Consider the following 25,865-nt stretch of genomic DNA (forward strand, 5'->3'; position numbering starts at 1 on the left):
GGACTATAAGCAGTGACATCACACCCAGAACCCAGATCCTGGTTTCTAAACCCATGAAAGGAACCAGCGCTCCTCAGAGAAATGGCTGATTCTGGGGCTGAGGCAGAGAAGGTACTAGATGACCATCTTCTTGTAGTGCCAGAAAGTAAGGAGTTGCTCAAAACACAAAAAGGATGAGGGCATGTCAAAGGGACATAGGCGTCAACCTGAAATAATTCCTAATGGCCGAAGTTAGAACAAATCAAGCCACAAAGCAAATGACTTAGTATTGGATTATCCACCCTCTTCAGGAGGTGGGGCTTAATTCCTGTCAATGACATCCCACTCCAGTACTCTTGCCTGGAAAATCCCATGGACAGAGAAGCCTGGTGGGCTGCAGTCCATGGAGTCGCTAAGAGTCGAACACGACTGAGCAACTTCACTTTGACTTTTCACTTTCATGCATTGGAGAAGGAAATGGCAACCCACTCCAGTGTTCTTGCCTGGAGTATCCCAGGGACGGGGGAGCCTAGTGGGCTGCCGTCTATGGGGTCACACATAGTCAGACACGACTGAAGCGACTTAGCAGCGCTTGAATATAGGCTGAACTTAGTGACTCACTCAGAGTGACCAGAACATGGAAATGGAACATTAGTAACTGACACTGGAGACCCTGGTAGACCAAGGACAGCTAAATGTCTGAGTACAAATAATGGAGGGGGGGCGGGGGTGAGGTCTATACCAGTTTTTGTACATTAAGATTAAAAAAATATATTTAACTCTTTAAAAGATAGATGTATCCCATATTTCAGCAGATCTTTATTAATGATCCTACTGTAGTCTCACAACTCTCTCCCACTATGTTAACTTGAGCACTGTTCCGTACACCAGGCCAGGCTGATGCTATTCTCATAATTGCCTATGTGGGCCCCTGGAAAGAGTCAGTTTCTTTAGTAAAGTCTTCTCCCCTCACTAAAGCATCACAGCATGAAATGACACGCCCCAGAACACATGTGTCACGGTGACCCATGCATGTTGGGGTCCTGCCCCCTCCATGAGTTCCACAACACTCTGGCTTCCTGCTACTTCCTGTATGGACCCCTTACCTTTGGCCCCATTCCTTTCTTGTATACAGGACCACCAACTACTGGCCAGATCTGTACCTTACCCCACTCTTCCCATGGCTGATCCTCTGATCTGGGCTCTTTCGTACATCCTGTGAGAAGCTGTATTTAATGACAGCGGGTGATCACTGAAGATGATTGATGACTACCCAGAAATAGGTCTTATAGAAAAACACACATTTATGATGTTATAATTAAATATATTTAGATCCTCAAAAATTTTAGGAGATATAAAAAGAGCTACATAGTAATAAATCATAACAAGGTAATAAAGCAGAAATCATAACAACGCAAATAATGTTATGGGCTGTCGTGATGGTCTAAGGTCAGCACCCATATGAGGTAGGCATTGTTATCATCATTTTGTAGTTGAGGAAATTCAGTCTCAAAGAGGTTAAGTAATTTCTCAAAACCACGCAAGCAGTAGGTGGTAGCATTCAACATCTGTTCTGACTGCAAAGCCTAAACCTTAGACCCATTGTGCTATGCATTCTCCTCTGAATTCAAAAACCTAGATTTTGTTATACCCTATCTTACTAACCAGGAATCATTTTAAATATTCAGTTTCCCTCTGTTCACTCTGTTTCCAAAGGAAAATACGTATTCCATGAGTTAAGTGTTATTCAAATATCAATTCCTCCTGTTAAACATCCCCTCCAGGTGACTAATGAGTATTTCGTTGGGCATTATCCATCAGATACTCCTTGCCAGCCAGTTCGCTGCTTCAGTTCTGACACCCAGTCGGCACTGTCGTCTTCCTCAAAGTCCCTGTGAAAAAACAATTTGGATATTAAGCTTCCATTTAAGAAGCACAGTAAATATTTGTTGATGGGATCAAAACAGAATACCACCATACCAATACTGACATTTTTGAAAAATGAACTTCATAATGAAACTGAACAGAGGAAAAAAAAAAATGGTTAGCCTTCCAAAGGTTCACTTCTATCATTGTTTCTCTAAATGTTTCAATATAAAATCTTGTCTACTAAAAAATAAGTCCAAGCTGATTATAAACACACAGCTCAGTCAAGAATTCTATGAAAATACCGTAGCACATTACCTGTGCCAGATAGACGATCAAGATATAAACATTCATTTATGATGTAAAGTAACATAACCAGCTCCTACTAAACCAGGAATTATTAAGGTACAACTTAAATGAACACGCGCACACACTGCCAACTGTCTGGGTACTTCACGTACGTATCCTCCTCATCCAGCCCAGGTTCAAGTCTCTCTGGATCCAAAATGACAGAATCCCAACCTCCATCAACATCGTCTGATGCTTCTGTTTCCTCAGACAGGGGGCCTTTCAAGAATCCTTCTGCGCCTTCAGAGGAATATTAACAGAAATTATGCCAAGTTAAGCTGTCTTTATTTATTTCATGCATATTTTTGCATTAAATTCCTCCAAAGGTTTGTTGGGTAATTGAGAGCACTGCCATGCTCTGAGGTTTTCTATGCATGTGTGTTCAGTCTCATCTGACTTGGTGACCCCATGGAGTGTAGCCTGCCAGGCTCCTCAGTCCATAGGATTTTCCAGGCAAGAATACTGAAGTGGGTTGCCATTTCCTCCTCCAGGGGATTTTCCCAACCCAGGGATCGAACCCAAGTCTCCTGCATTGATGGGTGGGTTCTTTACCACTGAGTCACCATGGAAGCCAGTTTATGAACCCATATTAAAGCATTAAAAGTTGTCTTTGGACAGCTGGATAACAGTTGACTGTTTTTCCTTTGAGCTCTTCCCTCTCCCTCAAGTTTTCCTAATGGAGGGAAATAAAATTAGGGAGTTAAGGGCATATGCACACTATAAAAATGTTTTTCCAGATGGTATTATAATTACTTTCAGGTTTTGCTTATAAAACAATAACCTAAATGTGGGTTCAGTCTCTATAAAAATCCTTTCACAATAGAGCTGTGATGCCTTTTTTATATAGTAACTTTCCTGAAATGACAAAAACTTTATCATTGGACCAGAGACAAAATCTGGGACCTATACTGCTAAAATGAAAGTCAATCATTGGGAATTCCCTAAACATTCAGTGCTTAGGACTTTCCAGGGTCCAATCCCTAGTCAGGGAACTAAGAGTCCACATGCCAACAAAATAAAATAAAAGTGCAATCATTAGCCTTGCTTAACACCTGCCTCCCAGGCACCCACCTCTCCTTGGGGCCCATAACTGTCTTCACACAGCTCTATCAGAACATGTGACACACAGCTTTACAATGCTCTGCTTGTTTGCTGGTCCCCCAAATTACAAATTCTCTCAGGGAAGGAATTATATTCTTTTTTTAAAAAAAATCTTAAATCTTAACTTAGTATATGTTGCTGCTGCTGCTGCTAAGTCGCTTCAGTCATGTCCGACTCTGTGCGACCCCATAGATGGCAGCCCACCAGGCTCCCCTGTCCCTGGGATTCTCCAGGCAAGAACACTGGAGTGGGTTGCCATTTCCTTCTCCAATGCATGAAAGTGAAAAGTCAAAGTGAAGTTGCTCAGTCATGTCCAACTCTTAGCGACCCCATGGTCTGCAGCCCACCAGGCTCCTCCATCCATGGGATTCTCCAGGCAAGAGTACTGGAGTGGGGTGCCATTGCCTTCTCCGTAGTATGTGTTAGGCTCTCAATAAACACTGACCACGTAAACAATAAAGTGAATCTGTTATAATACGTAGAGTTGAGACTTGCCACACCATGACATACTCTACTTGGCACAATTTATCTTAGATCTTAAACCAAGCAAGATGGCTTTAGTAACTGCATTGTGAAAATTACACACACATGCACCCCCAACGTACACACCCTTAATATAGTCCTTTGGCCTAGATTCCTAAGGGTAGTATCATAAAATGTTACGCTGTATAACTGTAGTGAAAATGTCTGTTGAAACAATAAAAAAAAAATTAAATCCTAATTGTTCACCTTTTTCTGTGTTCTATTCAATATAACAATTCAAGTACAGAACCAAAGAAATCTTGAAGTTCCTCAGTTTACCAGGATGGAGTCTGAACTGCAGAGCCAAGAAAGCAGGGTGTATTTGCATGATAAAAATGGACCACCCTCAAAGTGGCTACGTGATTATTAAAATAAGCAAACAGGGACTTCCCTGCGGTCCAGTGGCTAAGAATCCATGTTTCCAATGCAGGGGGCCTGGGTTCGATCCCTGATGGGAGAACTAGATCCCACGTGCCACAACTAAGACTTGGCACAGCCAAATAAAATAAATAGAAATATTAAAACAAGCAAATGAGCAAACAGAAGGAATGAAGCACTATAGGAAATTTTAATTATGCATCAAACTGGCCAGAAAAGAGTCAAGGAAATCAAAAAAGACAATGCTCCAAAATATTTTATAACTTTAAGATCGAAGGGTTTCTGGGAGCGGGGAACAGGGAATCATCTAATGGGTACAGAGTCTCCGTTTTGGAAAAGTTCTGGAGATGGACCGTGGTGATGGCTGCACAGTGTGAATGTACTCCATGCTCCCGAACTGTATACTTAAAAACGGCTAAGATGGAAACTTCTAAGTTACATATATAATTTTTTTTTCAAATCAAAGGGTTTACACAATTATGTAACAGACATGAATCACCTGGTCTATATATTGTGTATGTTTGAAAGGCCAAGCTGAGGTCAGCATTCTTAAGGATGTTCAACAGGGTTTCAGGGGTCTCCTTGAGCCACTGCTTACGGGTATTGTTTTCACTGTACTTTATTACAGAACCACCTAGTTGGGAAAAGACAAAAAAATTCGTGTCAAGTAAAAAAGATTTCCAGCATATAATATCTTCTAGATTATATTAAAGCCCATATTTCAAGCAAAACTAATTAACTCTCTACATAAATCTGTTTCACTTGCCTGTATAAGTGAAATACATGCACTCTCATGTGTGACGCCAAATACCCTTCAAAGGGTGACATTAAAAAAACATAACTCTAGCTCAATAAACAGCGATTAGAGAATGTTCTATGATAACATAATAGGATTCAATCTGACTACTCACCTCTGTTGTCTTCTGCCGTTGAACTGGAGGTGAGTATGGATGCGTTTTCCAAAGCTCTAAGAGCTGTACTGGGTACGTGTTTCTCCCACTGCCGCCTGAGAGGACCTGGTGACCTGGCTTTTAAAGTGTAAAGAAGAACTGCTGAGCATGTACTTCTACTTATTCATCTATATCCACACACAATTGTTCTAACAACAATACAGAAGCACTTCTTTTCTCTTTCAAATTCGGATCTAACACCCTTCCAAGGCTAAGTTCAGTTCAGTCGCTCAGTCGTGTCTGACTCTTAAGTAGTAAAGGGAATGAAAAAATCCAAATGGAAAGGTAAAGCTAATCATTAAAGTGAATTTAAACAAATATTATGTATATACTCACATAGTACACAATATATAAGAATAAAGGCCCAAGAGGGCTTACAGGCACACACTGTATGCTGCGCTCTTTAAAACACTTGGCCGTGCCCCACAGCATGTGGGACCTCCATTCCCTGACCAGGGATAGAACCTGCGTCACCTGCCTTAGACGTCTTAACCACTGGACCACCAGGTAAGTCCCTGTACGCTGTGCTTTTTATGGTAAAGAGCACGACAAACATTATTAATGCTTTTTTCTGAAGGCTCTTATTAATAAATACAATTTTATCTTTTAATAGGTAAATAAAATATCTCTGTAACATTAAATAAATTACTGGATAAGCAAATATAAATGTCTACTTGCTTATGATATCTTTGACCTAGTAAGGCAGAAACTGGTATTCCTTCTATATCCCCAGTTTCCCACCTATACAATGATTAGAATTTGAATAACTTACCTTTCTCCTCTCTGTTTACTCTCCTCAGTGCACTTTCAACCAAATTTTTATTAACGCTTTCTAAGTCAGTGTGGCTACACTTTCCACCTGGTTCCTCCCTTTGCTTTAAAAGAAATTTAAAATAAAGATTAAGATATTCTTGAATTACTACCAAAAAAAGGTAAACAAGTAGAGATAAACAACTACTTAAACTTTAAATAAAGACAAATGAATTAAACATTAACAACCACAGAACCTCATACACATATGTACATTAAGAGCTATAACATCATACATTATCTGTGTGTATATTAAAAACCATATATGTGCACATACATAGGCATACGTATATGTATATTAAGTCATATACCTTAATAGCCATTAATATCAGTCATTGCAAATATGAAGAAGATATATAAAAATGACAAATATTTGAGAGGTCTTTATAGAAAAAACAAGCAATGAGAAATTTCAGTATGATTTGCTATATTGGGCTTCTCAGGATGGAAATACCAAAATGAAATATTTTATAAAGTTACTTTGGGGATTTGGCTCAGCAGTAAAGAATCTGCCTGCAATGCAGGAGATGCAGGTTCAATCCCTGGATCAGGAAGATCCCCTAATCCATGGATCAGGAAAATCCCCTGGAGGAGGGCATGGCAACCAACCCACTCCAGTATTCTTGCCTGGAGAATCCCACGGACAGAGGAGTTTGGCAGGCTACAGTCCACAGGATTGCAAAGAATTGGACATGACAGAGCGACTGAGCATGTATGTATACATAAAATTACTTTACAGATGGTCCTTGACTTATGATGGTCTAATTTATGATTTTTTTCACTTTATGATGGTGTGAAAATGATAAACACTCAGCAGAAGCTGTATGTCAAATTATGAATGTTGATCTTTTCCCAGGTTAGCAATACGCCATATGATACCCTCTTGTGATGCTGGGTGCTGGCAGAGAGCTGACGCTCCCACTCAGCCATGTGATCACAGAGTAAACAGTAAACAATACACTAACAGCCGTTCTGCACCCAGACAGCCTCTGGTTTCCACTTTCAGTTCATCATTCAATTCAGTTCATGCTGAATTCAAAATTCAACATGACTATCTCATGTTGACACGACATAGTCAGCACTTTATTATAAAATAGGCTTTGTGTTAGACGATTTTGCCCAACTAGAGGCTAATGGAAGTGTTCTGAGCACATGTAAGGTAGATTAAGCTAAGTTAGGAAGTTTGGTAGGTTAGGTGCATTAAATGCATTTTCAACCAGGGGGATGGGATTTCTACATTTGGATTGTGGTGCTGGTTATATGACCACATACAATCTCCAAAATTCATCAAATTGCATGCTAAAAATGAGTACCTTTTATTGCATATAAATTAAGCCTCAATAAAGCTGGAAATAAACAGATATTACGCAAATAAAAAAAACATAGGGACAGAATAGAGTCCATTTGTAGCAACATAATGGGGTATGGTGTTATTTATTTACAACCTAAAGGTTCATTCAAAAATTTACAAGTTTAATTACTAGTATATTCCATAAACAGAATTGCTTGTTGTTACTGCATCTTTTCCTTTGGGGGTTAAAAAAGGTGGGTCAAAATGATGAAGAAAGAAAAAATTATCAATAGGACATGAGTTATTGGGGTAGGTGTGGCAACTAGAAGTGGACTGGCTGTTACTATTCATGACTTAACTGCAGCTAACATATAAAAGGGCACAGATGCTTAAGGCCAAACAAGACGAACAGGACCATGAAAACCAGGCTAAAAAATGTCCACTCAATTCATGGGATAATAGTGAGTGAAGTGAAAGTCACTCAGTCGTGTTGGACTCTTTGCGACCCCATGGACTATACAGTCCATGGAATTCTCCAGGCCAGAATACTGGAGTGGGTAGCTGTTCCCTTCTCCAGGGATCTTCCCAACCCAGGGATTAAACCCAGGTCTCCTGCATTGCAGGCAGATTCTTTACCAGCTGAGTCACAAAGGAAGCCCAAGAATACTGGAGTAGGTAGCCTATCCCTTCTCCAGCGGATCTCCCAACTCAGGAATCGAACCGGGGTCTCCTGCATTGCAGGAAGATTCTTTACTAACTGAGCTATCAGGGAGAATGGGGAGGCACTAAAAGGTTTTGAACAGAAAAATGTCAAGACCACATTGTTGTTGCTCAGTCACCGACTCATGTACGACTCTACGTGACCACATGCACTGCAGCTGGCCAGGCTTCCCTGGCCCTCACCGTCTCTGAGTTTGCCCAAGTTTATGTCCATTGCATGGGTGATGCCATCCAACCATCTCATCCTGTTGCCTTCTTCTCTTTCTGCCTTCAATCCTTCCCAGATCACATTAGCGATCTACATATTATTTAGTCATAAAAAGGAAGGAAATTCTGATACAGGCCATAACACACATGAACCTTAAAAATATTAAGCTAAGCAAAAGAGGCCAGACACAAAAGGACAAATATTGTGTGATTCCACTTATCTGAAATATCTAGAATAAGCAAATGTTTCTTTCACAGAGACAGAAAGCAGAAAAGAGGTAATCAGGGCCTGAGGTGGGAGTCAGGGTAGGGAGGAATGGATAGTTACTGTTCAATGGGTTGCTGTTTGGGATAATGAAAAAGTATTGTGAATGTAATTAATGTCATTAAATTCTATGCTTAAAATGGCTGAAATGATAAATTGTATGTTATATATATATTACCACAAGGAAACCAACCAACCAAGGCTAAAACAAGACTTTCATGACTGTAAGCAGGGCTAAGTTGGTTCACATTGAGAGGGTAACAGGCAGGAAGGCCAGGGGTTTCCAAACAGAGGAAATAGCCTGCAAGTGTCAGACATTTTTATCTCCCTTAAGGGGCAGGAGGAAATAAACTATCCCATATTTTTTTCTTCTTTATACAAATTTAAAAGGAGGTTTCTCTTAAAATACTGTGTTGCCATAATGACACCTGGTTTCACCTGAAGTTAACTATTCTCAAACCTAGAGATAACCAACGCATTTCTCTTATGGAAATGCTTGTCTTAAGCTATGCTAATGTACTGTGCATTTACCCCAGACTGTCTTCAAGTCGGTTCCACCTCATGGCTCAGAACCTACTTGACAAACCAGTATGTTATACTCAGATATTGTTCCCCTAATCTATGTAAACAAAACTATTTGTACGGTAATCTGTTCTTCTACCAGATTCAAGTTAATCATTTTATGGCCCAGGATGAACCATTTGGTGCCAAGATTATCCCAAAATGCATCTTATGGGTGAGGGGCCTGGTGCCATTCTGAGTTTTAAAACATTCCTTTCTTTCATTAACAGACTGTTAGTTACTATATAACATCCAGCTGAAGACTAGCAGGGGGATACTCTTTCCGCCCCCTTCTGATGCCTATGTCAGAAGCTTTCTCTATCTCCTTTATACTTTAATAAAACTTTATTACACAAAAGCTCTGAGTGATCAAGCCTCATCTCTGGCCCTGGGTTGAATTCTTCTCCTCCAGAGACCAAGAATCCCGGTGTCTTTTCGTTCAGCAACAACTTTTCAACATCTAGATTGAAACCACTTATCATCAATGATTAGAAACGAAAAAACAAAATAAAATAAATGCTGGTCTAAAGTGGCTTGGTTGGCAACACAGAAAACAGCCGTCAATTATTTCACAGGCCCAAAGACAAAAAACCTCTGAACCCAGGGACCAGGCAACAGACTTCCAATATCTCATAGCACCCAATGATGCCAGGTATCCCAGTAGACAGTTTAAGAAATTTAACTTTTTTTTAAAGATTTTTTTTTTTGATGTGGACCGTTTTCAGTCTTTATTGAGTTTATTACAATTTTGCTTTTGTTTTCTGTTTTAGTTTTTTGGCCACAGGCATGTGGGATCTTTGTTCCCAGGCCAGGGATTAAACCCACATCCCTTGCATTAGAAGGCCCTGGACTGCCAGGAAAGTACCAGGAAATTTACCTTTAAAGCACTTACCACTGTGCTTGCTTCATTTTCCAAAGTTATTCTGGTTCTGCTGGGATCTGCTCAAAGAGAAAACGGAAGGTAAAAAGAAAACACAAAAAAGGCTTCTAATGTGATTTGCATAAAGCTTGAGAGACAAAAGGAAGTTTTTAAAGTCAAAGAACCGAAGCATGAGCCTGTATAGTGATATCAAGCTTTAATCACCTAGTAACACACCTCAGCTGTTAAAGAGATTATTTCTGCCGTTTTTTTCTGACTGTGAACATCTGAAAGTTAAGACATCTCTAATTCATTTATGCCGACCCATTTAGGCATCAGGAGGTAAGACACTCTACATACTCGAAAGGTCCTTATCATCTTTAGCACAAGAGCTACCTGTCTGTGATTTTCCTGACAGCTATTATAGCAGGTGGAATAGCTAACCCTCCCAAAGCCAGCTGCTTATTCCCTGACGAGGAGCCAGCAGCAGTCAGGGAAAACCCCTGCAACCCACCCCTTGGGTGAGGAGGGCTCTTGCCTGATTTTCTGCTGCCAGAGCCTGGGGTCCGTGTTTCCCCATTTATTCAGCATTTTAAGCAATTGCTACTGAGCATCTATGATGATGGTACTGAGGCTACAACAGGGAGCACCTTGACACGCTCCCTACCCTCACCCAGCCTTCATTGTTCTGATGTCTGTCTACATTCTCGATGGAGATGCCACCCGACACGTGCTCTGGACATGGTGGCCCTCCCCACTGGCTTACTCTTTTTTTAGAAATTGTAAGACTACACTTTCCTATCTTGAAACTTTCCTTAGATTGTTTTTGGTGTTTCTGTTGCCCAGTATTTTAAAACTAATTTCCCACTCTCCTGGGATGTGAACCAAAGTTATGAAATGGTACATAAAATAAAATAAACACTAAAACAAACTGCTGAAGCAAAGGTAAGTGGCTACCTCTTACATAAAGGAGAAAAGTTCTTACAAAAGGAACATTTAAAATTTAACTTTAAGAAAATAGTATAGTTTAGAAAAGTTTCTGTTGAAACCAACAGGACATGGTAAATCAACTACACTTAAATTTAAAAAAAAAAACTTAAAAAATAAATAAAAATGTTTCTTTTGTGGTATAGAACACTAAGATGCTGCTAAGTCACTTCAGTCGTGTCTGACTCTGTGCGACCCGAGACGGCAGCCCACTAGGCTTCCCCGTCCCTGGGACTCTGCAGGCAAGAACACTGGAGTGGGTTGCCATTTCCTTCTCCAATGCATGAAAGTGAAAAGTGAAAGTGAAGTCGCTCAGTCATGTCTGACTCTTAGAGACCCTATGGACTGCAGCCCACCAGGCTCCTCCATCAATGGGATTTTCCAGGCAAGAGTACTGAACAGGCACTAATAATGGAGGTTTTAAAACACCTCCCTACAGTGGGTGACCTTTTACTCATCTTAATTCTTCTTTCTTATTCTGGTCATTGTTAGATTTCTTCAGATGGAAGATCTGAGTCACTGATGTCAAAGGAAAAGGAACAAAAATAACTTTGAAAAAAGAGATGACAACTTCCAAGACATAATAAATTACATGTGAAATTTGCTCAGGATTGACTATCAGCTCAGTTCAGTTCAGTCGATCAGGCATGTCCAACTCTTTGAGACCCCATGAATCGCAGCACGCCAGGCCTCCCTGTCCATCACCAACTCCCGGAGTTCACCCAGACTCACGTCCATTGAGTCAGTGATGCCATCCAGCCATCTCATCCTCTGTCATCCCCTTCTCCTCCTGCCCCCAACCCCTCCCAGCAACAGGGTCTTTTCCAATGAGTCAACTCTTCGCATGAGGTGGCCAAAGTACTGGAGTTTCAGCTTCAGCATCATTCCTTCCAAAGAAATGCCAGGGCTGATCTCCTTCAGAATGGACAGGTTGGATCTCCTTGCAGTCCAAGGGACTCTCAAGAGTCTTCTCCAACATCACAGTTCAAAAGCATCAATTCTTTGGCACTCAGCTTTCTTCACAGTCCAACTCTCACATCCATACATGACCACTGGAAAAACCATAGCCTTGACTAGACAGACCTTTGTTGGCAAAGTAATGTCTCTGCTTTTCAATATGCTATCTAGGTTGGTCATAACTCTTCTTCCAAGGAGTAAGCGTCTTTTAATTTCATGGCTGCAATCACCATCTGCAGTGATTTTGGAGCCCAAAAAGATAAAGTCTGACACTGTTTCCCCATCTATTTCCCATGAAGTGATGGGACGACATGCCATGATCTTTGTTTTCTGAATGTTGAAATTTAAGCCAACTTTTTCACTCTCCTCTTTCACTTTCATCAAGAGGCTTTTGAGTTCCTCTTCACTTTCTGCCATAAGGGTGGCGTCATCTGCATATCTGAGGTTATTGATATTTCTCCCGGCAATCTTGATTCCAGCTTGTGCTTCTTCCAGTCCAGCGTTTCTCATGATGTACTCTGCATAGAAGTTAAATAAGCAGGGTGACAATATACAGCCTTGACGTACTCCTTTTCCTATTTGGAACCAGTCTGTTGTTCCATGTCCAGTTCTAACTGTTGCTTCCTGACCTGCATATAGGTTTCTCAAGGTTTCTCAGGTGGTCTGGTATGCCCATCTCTTTCAGAATTTTCCACAGTTTATTGTGATCCACACAGTCAAAGGCTTTGGCATAGTCAATAAAGCAGAAATAGATGTTTTTCTGGAACTCTCTTGCTTTTTCTATGATCCAGCGGATGTTGGCAATTTGATCTCTGGTTCCTCTGCCTTTTCTAAATCCAGCTTGAATATTTGGAAATTCACGGTTCACGTTTTGCTGAAGCCTGGCTTGGAGAATTTTGAGCATTACTTTACTAGCGTGTGAGATGAGTGCAATTGTGCGGTACTTGGAGCATTCTTTGGCATTGCCTTTCTTTGGGATTGGAATGAAAACTGACCTTTTCCAGTCCTGTGGCCACTGTTGAGTTTTCCAAATTTGCTGGCATATTGAGTGCAGCACTTTCACAGCATCATCATTCAGGATTTGAAATAGCTCAACTTTAGGGATAACATTTCCTGTTATATTTTCATGGTTAGATTCCTAGGTGAGCCCACAGAAACCTATCTGACCCAAAACAAACTAAATACAGGTCTAATAATGAAGCACAGAACAACCTTTACATCACTACAATCTTCAGACTAGGCTTCTTTTTTGATCCCTGGCAAACTAAATGTGTAAGATTCAGTATAGATTTATGTCTGAAGGAACAAGTAGAAAATTTTGATTTGAGGAGTATCTCTGAAAATCATCTCTAATAACTTGAAAATTATATTTTTTTCTTTTTGTTATACTATATTTTAAATGAACACTTAAAATAAGCTTTTTGAAATTCTTACCCTTTTTTCTTGGTGTACTATGCGTAGATTTTTTGGTTTCTTCTAACACCTGTTCACCGTATTCTGTGATGATCTGAAAATTTAAAGCAGAGAATTTAAAGACACAAAAGATGCTTTTCTTTAGATACCAACATAATGTCATTCAATTATCAATGTTCTTCCCCACAGTAATAAAGTTGAAAAGGAAAACTGCCATTTAAAAAATCCAAGTAATTTAGATAGACAGATAAACAGACATTTATATATGTCCAGGAAGATCTGGAGGGATAATGCAAATTATATCCATGATTATATTTGAGGAATAGCATTGTGAAAAGAAGAGGGAAGGAAGCTTCAAGCTTTTAGTTTTTTTTAATACACATCTGCATTACTTGAATTGTTATGAGCATGTGTAACATGTAATTGTGTTTAAAAGAAAACAAACGCTTGAAAACTGTTCACAGTCAGTTCCACACACACTGTACCTCTGGGGGCAGGCACTTCTGGATAAGCCGAGCTAAAGAGCCTCTAGAGAGAAGCGTTGTAGCTGAAGGACGATGTGAGGGATTCTTTTTAAACATCTGCTTGATCAGATGCTGCAGCTCATAGGAATAATGGGATGGCAGTGGGTTCATGGACCCCTGACATATTTTAAGGATAAGACTTTTCCAACTATTTGCCTGAAACTAAAAAGCAAAATTGAACTGTAAAAGCAAATACAGGGAAAGAGAATGGAAATAAGAAAATAACAGCTGAACTGAATTCATATGAATTATTTTAATTAAAAAAAAATTTCTTTCTAGAGGTGTTGTTAAGGTACAATTCTAATTTTTTTTTTTTTTGCTCATCATACTTTTCTTAGTACTTTAAAAATTGTATTTTATTGAAGTATAGTTGATTTACATGGTGCTAACTGCTGCTATATAGCAAAGTAATTCAGTTATACATGTGTATATATTCCTTTTTATTCTATTTTCCATTATGGCAAGCCACTCCAGTATTCTTGCCTGGAGAATCCCATGGACAGAGGAGCCTGGTGGGCTGCAGTCAACGGGGATGCACAGAGTCGGACGTGACTGAAGTCGAACTTAACACCAGCACCATTGTGGTTTTATCACAGGATACTGAATATAGTTCCCCATGCTATATAGTAGGACCTTGTTGTTTAATGCAAATGTAATAGTTTGCATCTGCTAGTCCCAAACTCCCCCACCCCTACCCCTGTACTATTCTAAAATCTTATGGTTGCTCAGGAAAAAGGTAAACATAAATAGTTAAAGATGCTCCCATCTTGAGGAAGTCTTACCATCAGTCCCCGCGTGGGTACTTTACTACTCAAATCAATGTTTTTGCAGATACACATTTTTAATATATTTTAAAAATCAAAGCATCAATAATACATATATATGGGCTTTTAAAAATTCAAATAACCCTAGGGCTGACAGTAACTGCAACGTTTCTTCACTTCCCTCCTCCTCAAAAATCCCCAGGTCTGCTCCCTGACAAAATGCACTTTAGACTTTTCCCATTTTAAACTTCTGCTGCAAAATCCTTTTTACCTTGCACGTCACCAGGGTAGTTATTATGGTTTGACAAGTAATAGAGCGGGATATAAAATGACACACCAGAATAACATTTTAAAAGTTTTCACTGTATAATAAACATACTACAATTAACATCAGGTTTCAGCCTTAGCAACACTTATGTAAGAACATGATGGCATTCTGCCTTGGGGGTGTGCTGCTGCTAAGTCGCTTCAGTCGTGTCTGACTCTGTGCAACCCCATAGATGGCAGCCCACCAGGCTCCCCCATCCCTGGGATTCTCTAGGCAAGAATACTGAAGTGGGTTGCCATTTCCTTCTCCAATGCATGAAAGTGAAAAGTGAAAGTGAAGTCGCTCAGTCGTGTCCAACTCTTAGCGACCCCATGGACTGCAGGCCACCAGGCTCCTCCGTCCATGGGATTTTCCAGGCAAGAGTACTGGAGTGGGGTGCCATTGCCTTCTCCAGCCTTGGGGGTGTATCACTCTACTAATACATACAAGTGAAGATACGAAAAAGGACTTAGACCAAATGCTGCCTTTTCCATGCTGCATGCCATACTTACTGGATGCTTAAGGGTACAGAGTTCATAGAGAATGCATCCCAAGGACCAGATGTCACTGGAAGCAAAAGAAGCAATGTAATGATGAGTGGGTTATGAGTTATCACACAAAAATATGTGTATTTTCCAATACCCCAAAATGAAAAATTACTCTACCTTGAATAAGAACAGATATCATAAGGACTTCTTAGTTACTGAAATAAAATATGTGGCAAGTTTGATCGAACACTTAGACCACTTACTCACAGTGATGTTCACAGAAAAACTCCCTGCTCCCTAAACCCTGCCCCACCAAATCCAGTGGTTCAGGTATCACTTCAGTAGGACTTGGGGTAAGAGGAATATCTGCGGACTCAGATTACCATAGTTGGAAGAAGGGCTTTAGAAGTCATCCTGTACAGCCTCCAGACCATCTGGGCTCACCAGGCCTTTGGTCTCACCTCCTGATTGACAGCTCAGTGTTCTCCCTGGCTGCCTCTAGGGGGCGTATTCTTATTCTTCCACGAAAGCTCTTCAGAGCTCAGCAGAGTTCTACACTTTGCCCTATGCTCCCACCCTTCTTCAAACTAAACACCTCCACTTTCCTCATCATTCTCACCACCTAGTTGTCATCCTCCAGACTTTTTCTAGATGATTGTCTTTTCACTTTAACAAGGTTTTTTTTAAACCAATTATTTCCCCCAACTTTTAATTTTTCAAAACTTGAAACCTACAGAAAATTTGTAAAGGCCCAAACGCTCCTTCCTCATATCCCCAGTCATTAGTATCTGCCTGCTGGCACCTCTTCTGTCTACATCTGAACCTCTTGAAAGAAAGGTTTCAGACGTCAAACACTTCACCCCTAAACGTGTCAGCACATACAGCCTAAGAGCAAGGACACTCTTCTGCATGAATACAGCACCATTATCACATCCAAGAAATCGAACCTTAATTCAATACTATTATCTAGTATTTTGTTCAAACTCAGGTTTCCCCAATTATCCCAGGAAGTTCCTTCATAGCTGTTCTGTCTCCAATTCAGTCAACTTCACCTTCAGTTCAGTTCAGTTGCTCAATGGTGCCCGACTCTGTGACCCCATGAATCGCAGCACGCCAGGCCTCCCTGTCCGTCACCAACTCCCGAAGTTCACTCAAACTCACGTCCATCGAGTCAGTGATGCCATCCAGCCATCTCATCCTCTGTCGTCCCCTTCTCCCCCTGCCCTCAATCCCTCCCAGCATCAGAGTCTTTTCCAATGAGTCAACCCTTCGGGGCATTGTTGTCGTTTTTAGTTGCTAAGTTGTATCCGACTCTTCTGCAACCTCATGGACTGTAGCCGTCCAGGCTCCTCTATCCATGGGATTCTCCAGGCAAGCTGCCATTTCCTTCTCCAGGGGATCTTCACAACCCGGGGATCAAACCCATATTTCCTATATTGGCAGGTGGATTCTTTACCACTGAGCCACCTGGGAAAGCCCATAGTATGGACTGCCATACCCTTTTTAGAAAGCAACTTGGCAGGAGGTAACAAAAGCCTTTAGGTGTTTCTACCTCGAGGCAGTCATGCCAAGAATGTGACACTTTTATGTATTAAAAGGCATAGTAATGCAGAGTCAGTAGTAATTTAGGACACTGAAAACTAGAACCATATCAAGAAGCCAACAACAGAGGAATGTGAAATAAATTTTGGAAGAGCCATATATTAAAATATTTTGCAATCATTAACAATAATCATGAAGAGTATAAATACAGGGTAAAATGAATATGATATAATGCAAGGTGAAAAAAATAGGATACTAAATTATATGGAGTATATAAACTAAGTTTAGGGAAAAAAGAGAATGGATGGGAAAAAAACCCAAAATGTTACTAGTAGTTTCTGTAAAACTGGGTGATCGCCATGTCCTTTCTTGTATATCTCTACATTTCCAACCCACCCACTGCCCATCCATTCCATCAATGAGCACATTTTACTTACATTCAGAAAAAAAATTACATTTTAAATTATAAGGACTTCATACTATCTTCCCATGATCAATGAACCTATCAGTCAAGTGCTTATTATCTAGCCCTTTACATGTCAACTCAATGACATTTGGTTCCCAAATTTTGCTGCATGTAGGAATTATTTGGTGACCCTGGAAAATGTTTGCAACCTGGTTCCCACTCCCAGACATTCATATTTAACTGGTATGGCTACGGCCTGAGCTTTGGGATTTTTAAAGTTAAGAGCAGCAAAGTAAGAGAAGCAGTAATATAATTCATACTATCCCCAGAAATGATTCACTTTTCTTTCAGCATTTACATGTAGCTCCTCTCAGCTCTGATGAAAACAGCTGGAAAATTTATGACTTTCACCTAGAGGCCTGGGAACTTCAATTCTACACTGCTTTCTTTTAACAACTAAACTTCATCTGTAGGCTACGATACTATCAACAAACGGTCACCCCTTCACCAACTACATACGTCACTTACCTTTTATTGTTATAAGGCATGTTTTCCCAAATTTCTGGGGGCACATAATAAGGTGTTCCCACGTATGTACAAGCAAACGCCATGGGGCTAAAACCATAAAAAGGTACAGAACGATTACAGAGCATTTCTGAATAATGATGTTCCGGCAACAGTCACTACTACACAAGAGAGACATACATACCTCGAGAGAAGACGGGCAGATCCAAAATCACCCAGTTTTACTTTTCTGTCTTGGGTGAGGAAGATATTCTGCATTGAAAAAGAAGAGCTCAGATCACATCTGCCATATTTCAAACATAAGGCAGAGGGCTCCAAGAGAAGCTGTCTTTCAAAGCCTGCTGATGGTGGAGATTATATGTAGAAATGCTGACAACCGAGTCCCCAAATGGAACACAAAACGACAAGATATCCTCTGGACAGCGACACTCCCCTGCTTGGGAATTCAGGATGACTGCTTAGAAATCTAACAGGTGAGTGTCACACCGTACCAGCAGACCCTGATCAACCAAGCAGGGAGCCTGTTCAGGTAACTCCAGATGGCAGGCTCCAGTCTCAATCATTTTCCATCTGAGAATACATGGTCTTAGGAAGCAGTCTCTAAGAGAGATGGAACATAGTAACATACACTACTAAAGAGATTTACTGACCCATTTTCAGGTCGTACCTTACTGTGCTAGCATGAATATTATATTAAGAAATTTCTGGAGTTCCTTGGCAGTCCAGGGGTTAAGAATTGGTGCTTCTAATGCAGGGCGCATGGGCTCAATCCATGGTCGGGGAGCTAAGATACCATGTGCCTTGGGGTGCAGGCAAAAAAAGAAATATTTCTAAAGATTAAAATGCACCCAAAAGAAAATAGAATAAAACAGAAAAAGGATTGAAAGAAATAGTTTTCCATTTTTTTTAGGCCCCAGATGTATTCCATTTACCTTGGACTTGATGTCTCTGTGTAACACACGTTTCTTGTGAATGTGATTTACTCCAAGACACATCTGTGTAAACCAATGAAGTATCTGTAAAGAAAAAAAAGCATGCAAGAATGCAATAACTGGGGCACGGTAACCCCAAATTCCTAAGAATCATCTTTAGGCCTTAACTGACCTGGGTTTTACATAATGTAAATACAGAACTAAAAATTACATAATTCAACTAAGATTCATTGCTGTCTTGAGAAATTGAGAAAAGCTATGAATCAATCCCAATGTATCATCATCTCATGAATGATCCAAACAACTATTTATTTATTTATTTGGCCCTGCCATGCAGCTTTCAGGATCTTAGCTCTCTGACCAGGGATTGAACCAGGGTCCTTGGCAGTGAAAGGGTGGAGTACTAACCATCAGATAGCCAGGGAATTTCCTAGAATTTATTTTAATAAAACTCCCACTATATTTTTCTTGTATTTACCCAAATAAAAATATTTCTTAAATACACATATAAAAGTAGTTCACCACTTAAAATGAATATGCTATAACTTTTTATAGTGTAATCATTACATCAGATTTCATTCACTTTTTCAGAATATTCAGATATTAATATTAAAATATTTCGTTATATTTCCAACAATCTTTGGAAGCCAAGGCTGGCCTCCTACAATGGAACCCATATTCTTAGCAACACAACTTCGAAATAAAAAATATTTATACTAATATACTCTTAAAACGTGTTATACCCTATATCAAACTTAGCCCCAGCAAAGCTGTTTATTTAAATATTTTCCTTGGTCAATTCATTCCAATAATATTTAATATGCAACTTTCCACTAAAAAGGCACTAAGCATTTAAAGAGAATATGCTAAACTGTAAAAGAAAAGAGACGAAGAATAGAGACTCTTGAAAAACAGAAATGCAGTTTTCATCCTTCAGATGATGGACAATTACAAAAGAAATCCATGTGCCTTCTAAAATTTCAATACAAAAAGTAAAAATTTTAAATATCTAGTACACAATATGATGGGTAACACAACTGTGAAATTCTAAACATAGAAGTGGTTATTCTTTGATATTTCATAAGCCTATACCTACTTTATCTTAAAACATCCCAGGCAGTCACATTCTGACAACACACTAAAGAACATCATGGATACACAGTCATTACTAACTAATGTGCTAGGCAACCACACACAGCAATGTTTTTAACTTACTCAAATTTTATGAGAAAAGTTGCTTGAGGGAAACTTGGGGACTTCCCTGGCGGTTCAGTGGTTAAGACTCTGCTCCCACTGCAGGGCACACGAGTTTGATCCCTGGTCAGGGAGCTAAGATCCTGTATGCTGCCTGGTGGGCTTCCCTGGTGGCTAAGCTGGTAAAGAATCCACCTGCAATGTGGGAAACCTGGGTTCAATCCCTGGGTTGGGAAGATTATCCTGGAGAAGGGAACGGCTGCCCATTCCAGTATTCTGGCCTGGAGAATTCCATGGACTGTGTAGTCCATGGGGTTGAAAAGAGTTGGACACAACTGAGCAACTTTCACTTTCATTTTCATGCTGCCTGGTATGGCCAAAAAAAAATTAAAACAAAACTTTGAGGGAAACTTACGTAAGTTAGTCTCTTACCGTATCTTCAGCAAACAACTTCCCTTTCTGATGTTTAATCTTCTGCATTAGGTCCCCTCCATCACAATATTCCATTACAATGTACAGATGTCCTTCAGCTGCAACAAATTAAAGACTCTTAGGAAAGTCTCAGCGGCCGTGAATTCTGAATGAAATTCAGAAATACATGTATCGGGTGAAATTCATATTTACCTTCAAATGATTCTTTAAAGGCAACAATATTGGGGTGTTTCATTTTGGCTAACAGAACTGCCTCTTTCCTAGAAATCCGTGTGTCAGACAAAGACTAGAAGAAGGTTTAAAGAAGTGTAAATGCAGTACTTCATTTAAAAACTGACAGTAAAACAGTATTATAGTAGTTTGTATGATATTTTAATGTGACACAATTGAAAGTGTGTCTCTTTCAATCAGACGTAATTTTATAGCACTGTTCAGATCGGTTCAGTCGCTCAGTCATGTCCGACTCTTTGCGAGCACTGTACTTTGATCCAACTTAAGTTTATCAAATCCCACGAGGAAACATGTGGGAATTTTTCAACTATGGCTATATGTACTTCGCCTGCGTAAGCTGACCTCTTATATCTTTACAAGTATAGAATGTAAACTAGTTTTAACATTAACCTAAGCATAGAGGGATTGGGGGCAGGAGGAGAAGGGGACGACAGAGGATGAGATGGCTGGATGGCATCACTGACTCAATGGACATGAGTTTGAGTGAACTCCGGGAGTTGGTGACGGACAGGGAGGCCTGACGTGCTGCGATTCATGGGGTCGCAAAGAGTTGAACACGACTGAGCGACTGAACTGACTTATGCTTAGGGGCAGTATCAACCATAGGGCCATCAACCATAGGAGCTTCCTGGGTGGGGAATTCCCTGGAGGAGGGCATGGTAACCCACTCCAGTATTCTTGCCTGGAGAATCCCATGGACAGAGAAGCCTGGTGGGCTACGGTCCACAGGACCACAGAATCAGACACAACTGAAGCGACTGAACACGAGCAGGAAGCACAGAAGATAGATCAAGACCTTGTAAAGCTAGTGAATAAACCTGTTAGATCTTTTGCACAAAAGAACGATCCCATGTTACATCTCAAGAACTTGCTTTCCGATACAAACAACATGTACACTTTCGACATGAGCTAACTACTTGAGCAGTGACCTTGGGAAGCCTTATTTCCTTCATGGCAAACATCCGATTACTGCTCTCCTGCTGAACCAAAAGGGCTCTGCCGAAGGAGCCCTCCCCGATGACTCTCAGGACCCTGTAGCCGTCCATGCTGGGCACTGCACAGCTGGGTCTGCTCCCACAGTCACCACTGGCTCTCCCAACCTGCATTCAAAGTTAGAAACAACGGGGAATTAAATTTATTTTCAAAAGGCAGAATGAATTCAAAGTAGCTCTATCCCCAGGACAGAACAGCCTGTTCCCTTTATGCATTCAACAGGTGGACATGGAGTATCCATGCCAGGTTTTATAATCCTGAACAAATCTCTCACGGCCCCAGCATCACTCACATTACAAGTGAGACCACGAACCTCAAAAATGCAGGATAGTGGGTCTTACAGAAGAGCCATGCTGGCCTCTGGTAGAGGTATGCTGGGGAATTAGGAAGATGATACTCAGGCTGAAGCCTGAATGGAAGATATCTAGGCAAAGAGGAAGAGTGATGGAGGCAGGAGGGAATAGCCTATTTAAGAGCAAAAGAGATTGTTTCAATTCAAGGAACTGAAAGAGGGCAGTAAGGCAGGTAAGGCAGACTGGGCCTAGTAAGCCAAGCTCAGCTTGGTGGATTTTTATCCTGTAGTGATGAACGGGCTCTCTGAAGGGTTTAAACTGAGAGAGCAGATTTACATCTTAGAAAAATTACTCATGTTGGCTGCAGAGCAATGGACCAGACAGGGGAGAGGGGAGGAGGGCCAGAGCAGGACTCCTACCATAGAAAAGGCAGGAAGATGATGACGGAACGGAATACGGCGGTGACAATGGGGATGAAGGGGGCTTTCCTGGTGGCTCAGTGGTAAAGAATCTGCCTACCAATGCAAGAGACCTGGGTTCGATCCCTGGGTCAGGAAGATCCCCCAAAGAAGGGAATGGCAACCCACTCCAGTATTCTTGCTTGGGAAATCCCACGGACAGAGGAAGCTGGTGGGCTACAGTCCATGGGGTTGCCGAGTCTGGCATGACTGAGCACACACACACACGAAATGGGGATGAAGACAATAGGAAAGAAACATGTGAAAGAACTGGCAAGGTTTTGGGTAACGGATTTCTGGGAGACAAGTAGGGGGAAGGGGACTAAGGAGACTCTGGTTTCTGGTGTAAACCGGGCAAGTATTGATACCATTCTCTAAGAAAAAGGAAAGCCATGATGGTTGCATGCCTGTTTTTTTGGTTTGATTTTTCTGACCGTGGGAGTCTGGTAGGGTGTGGTGGGGAAAGATGTGGAGGAGACTTTGTGCTTCTTTGGGGATATGCTGAGTTGGAGGTGCCTGGGACAAAGAAGACATGTTAAACAGAGTCCTTGAGCCTCAGTCTTCCTTTATATTTCCTGGGTGAAGCAGCTTCTGGATCTCCTAGTACATTAGAGAAGATGAATATAAAGTTCCTAACACTTTACCTGGTACACGCTGCTAAGTCGCTTCAGTCGTGTCCGACTCTGTGCGACCCCAGAGACGGCAGCCACCAGGCTCCCCCGTCCCTGGGATTCTCCAGGCAAGAACACTGGAGTGGGTTGCCATTTCCTTCTCCAATGCATGAAAGTGAGACGTGAAAGTGAAGTCGCTCAGTCATGTCCGACTCTAGCGAACCCATGGACTGCAGCCCACAAGGCTCCTCCATCCATGGGATTTTCCAGGCAAGAGTACTGGAGTGGGGTGCCATTGCCTTCTCCTACCTGGTACATAGCGGGCCCTGAATAAATGGCAGCTATTGTTAGTATTTGGGGGCTTCCCAGCCGGCACCTAGTGATAAAGAATCACTGTCAATACAGGTCACAGGAGACGCGGGTTCCATCCCTGGGTCGGGAAGGGCCCCTGGAGAAGGAAATGGCAACCTACTCCAGAATTCTGGAAAATCCCATAGGCAGAGGAATCTGGTGGGCTACAGTCCCTGGGGTCACAAAGAGTCAGACACCACTAAGCACACATTATCAGTTTTAAACCTTAGAAAGGTGATGCTTTTTCATTACCAAAACACACTGGAATGAACTTACTCAATTGTCACAAAACTTACTTGGAGTGTTTTATTTTCATAAAAATCATACCACAAAGATTTATGAGGTCCAGAGAGCACAGGCCGGTAAAGCAAAACCACAAACCAAAACCTTCAGTTCTCACTAGGAAACTCTAGAAGTATTTTCTCCATATAACGAAATCCAGTGCACGGTCTTCAAAAACAATTCCTTTCTAAGACAGTTAGGTCTCTCAGCATACGACCTGAAGGGAAAAAGTTCTTTGCCGCTCTTCTAAGAGACCCCTGGCATTACACGCTTTGACAAGGAGATTTAGTTTTCCCATATATTTTGTTGTTGTTGTTGTTGACTTTGGGTCTTTATTCCATGAATGGACAATAAATAAGCAAGAGCAGCCTCTGACTTTTCTTAGTTGAACATTACATTTGGGCCTTGCTACCCACATTTGCCCCTGTTACTCAGTGATACACCCCTAAACTCATTAAGGGCTTCCCCAGTGGCGCAGCCAGCGGTAAAGAATCCGCCTGCAATGCAGGGGACCGGGGTTCGATCCCTGGGTCGGGAAGATCCCCTAAAGGAGGAAATGGCAACCCACTCCAGTGTTCCTGCCTGGAGAATCCCATGGACAGAGGGGCCTGGCGGGCTACACAGTCCATGGGGTCGCAGAGTCCCACACGACTTAGCGACTAAACAACAAACTTATTTAAAAAACAAACAAACAAACAAACTGTACAGTATATGCTCTGAATGTGACAAAAAGCGTTCCTTCCCAAGACTACACCGATCAAAAGCTAATACAGTGATTTGCAAATGCAAACATAAGATGCAGTATAGAAGGTGTGCGCGGTCCGATTCTCACTGCCTTAGAAGCCGCTCTGCCTCGGAGCCCGGCCCGCGCTTCCCCCGCGACCCCCGGGCCTGGGTCCGCAATCCCCGAAGGGGATTGTCCCGCTTGCCCCCTCCCCACGTGTGCACCGCCCTCTCCCAGCCCCACGCCCGCCCGCCGCTCTCGCGCCCGCGGAGGGGGTTTGTCCGGCCGGACCGCTCACCCGCTTCCCCAGCGACCCGGGTCGGCTCCCGGGTCCCGAGCCGGGAGCGCTTCCGGGGGGCGGGCCAGCGGGTAGTCTCTCGGGTTGCCGGCGAAGGAAGCGTTCCGGGTCGGTCGGGCGGGCGGCGCTGTTCTCAGCGCAGCCGGGCCCACGAAGGGTGCGTGTTCAAAGAGGTGTTCCATGTCGTTCCAGAACAATGCCAGTAATATTGAGCAGAAGTGTCCTTCTCATAACCCAAGTTCTGTCTCCAGTTTAAGCCAACAGTGCATGTGGGTAAGTTTCATGGGCGCAGCACTCAAGTTCACCAGTTGTGTGTCAGAGACATTGCAATGATAGTCTCAAAAGTTGGCCGAGTCACAAAGTCTGAAGAGAGCCTGTTGTGTTCAGCAACAGAACGTCATAGGTGATCTTGAAGAAAGCAGTCTGGATGTGATGAGGGAAAAGATTACAATGGTTGAAGTGGGACTCTCGGAGGAATCAAGGAGCGTAGGATATTTTCAAGATACTTGGCCATAGGGATTGTCCATGTGGTCCAGTGGTTAGGACTCTGGGCTCCCAAAGCAGGGAGCCGGGATTTGATCCCTTGTCAGAGAAATAGATTCCACTTGGCGCCACTAAGACCTGGAGCGACCAAAAAACAAACAAACAAACAAACAAAAAGATACTTAGCCATAAAGAGGAGAAAAGGGGATAACCATGGGGTAGGGGAAACCACAAGCTTATATACAAGTATTCTGTTAATGGGGAAATCGTAGTTATGTGTTGACGGATAATATAAACCAATGGAAAGGAAAGACAGGCTGAAAATGCTAGAGGCAGGGGAACCAGCAAGGTCTAGCTGAGATGAAGAGGTGGCTTCCAGAGCCCAGGTAGAGGATTAGCATTGGACTAGATGAGGAACAAACACGTTTGCTTTGGAGACCAGCAGAGGAAGTGAAAATGTGGATGGAGGTACATAATATTAGAGAAAAAGAAGGAGAAGGAATCATTTTCTCTATGAAATAGAAAATTGTCATCTATAGACTATGGAAATCTTGAAGCAGAAGATTTTTTTAAGTCAGGTTTGTTTGTTTTTTTTTAACTTATTTATTAGTTCTTATTTATTTTATTCAGTAAAATTCTGAGTGGTGAAGTTTTGAGTATTGTTTTCAGAACACAAGGTGAAGCTATTGTGGGCAAAGGTGATGGAGCAGCTAAGAGCTGATTCCAGTCCACAGTTATGTAGTTGTTTCCAGGAGTGAGCATTTTGAATCAACCTGAACCTGGGATTATGCAGTTAACAGATTAGGACTGGGC

The 25,865-nt window shown here is 41.6% G+C and overlaps 1 protein-coding gene across 3 annotated transcripts; it reads right to left on the bottom strand.

Moving 5' to 3' along the window:
- Positions 1-1,282: 1,282 nt before the first annotated feature.
- On the bottom strand, positions 1,283-24,653 carry NEK3 (NIMA related kinase 3). Of its 3 annotated transcripts, XM_061434701.1 has the most exons (16): positions 24,570-24,653; positions 21,489-21,659; positions 20,521-20,614; positions 20,329-20,426; positions 18,703-18,786; positions 17,955-18,022; positions 17,774-17,860; positions 15,322-15,376; positions 13,700-13,900; positions 13,236-13,308; positions 9,891-9,937; positions 5,917-6,019; positions 5,106-5,222; positions 4,694-4,828; positions 2,307-2,433; positions 1,283-1,871 (listed from the first exon to the last, which is right to left on the bottom strand). In XM_061434701.1, exons 2-16 carry the CDS (start codon positions 21,603-21,605, stop codon positions 1,790-1,792), a joined length of 1,488 nt encoding a protein of 495 aa, XP_061290685.1. In that variant the 5' UTR covers positions 21,606-21,659; positions 24,570-24,653; the 3' UTR covers positions 1,283-1,789. The 3 variants fall into 3 exon arrangements, with proteins under 3 accessions (XP_061290685.1, XP_061290686.1, XP_061290687.1); XM_061434702.1 differs by lacking the exon at positions 13,700-13,900; XM_061434703.1 differs by lacking the exons at positions 21,489-21,659; positions 24,570-24,653 and having other exon boundaries at positions 20,329-20,445; positions 20,521-20,594.
- Between the last annotated feature and the right edge of the window lie 1,212 nt (positions 24,654-25,865).

This window comes from Bos javanicus, chromosome 12 (assembly GCF_032452875.1).
Source record: "Bos javanicus breed banteng chromosome 12, ARS-OSU_banteng_1.0, whole genome shotgun sequence".
Classification (NCBI taxonomy): Eukaryota; Metazoa; Chordata; class Mammalia; order Artiodactyla; family Bovidae; genus Bos; species Bos javanicus.

Excerpts from the sequence above, each read along its gene's own strand:
- NEK3 (XM_061434701.1), bottom strand. The coding sequence starts at position 21,605 with ATGGACGGCTACAGGGTCCTGAGAGTCATCGGGGAGGGCTCCTTCGGC. Across the intron at positions 20,427-20,520 it reads CTTTAAAGAATCATTTGAAG|CTGAAGGACATCTGTACATT; the intron begins GTAAATATGAAT and ends AATTTGTTGCAG. Across the intron at positions 13,901-15,321 it reads TCTGTACCCTTAAGCATCCA|TTTCAGGCAAATAGTTGGAA; the intron begins GTAAGTATGGCA and ends TTTGCTTTTTAG.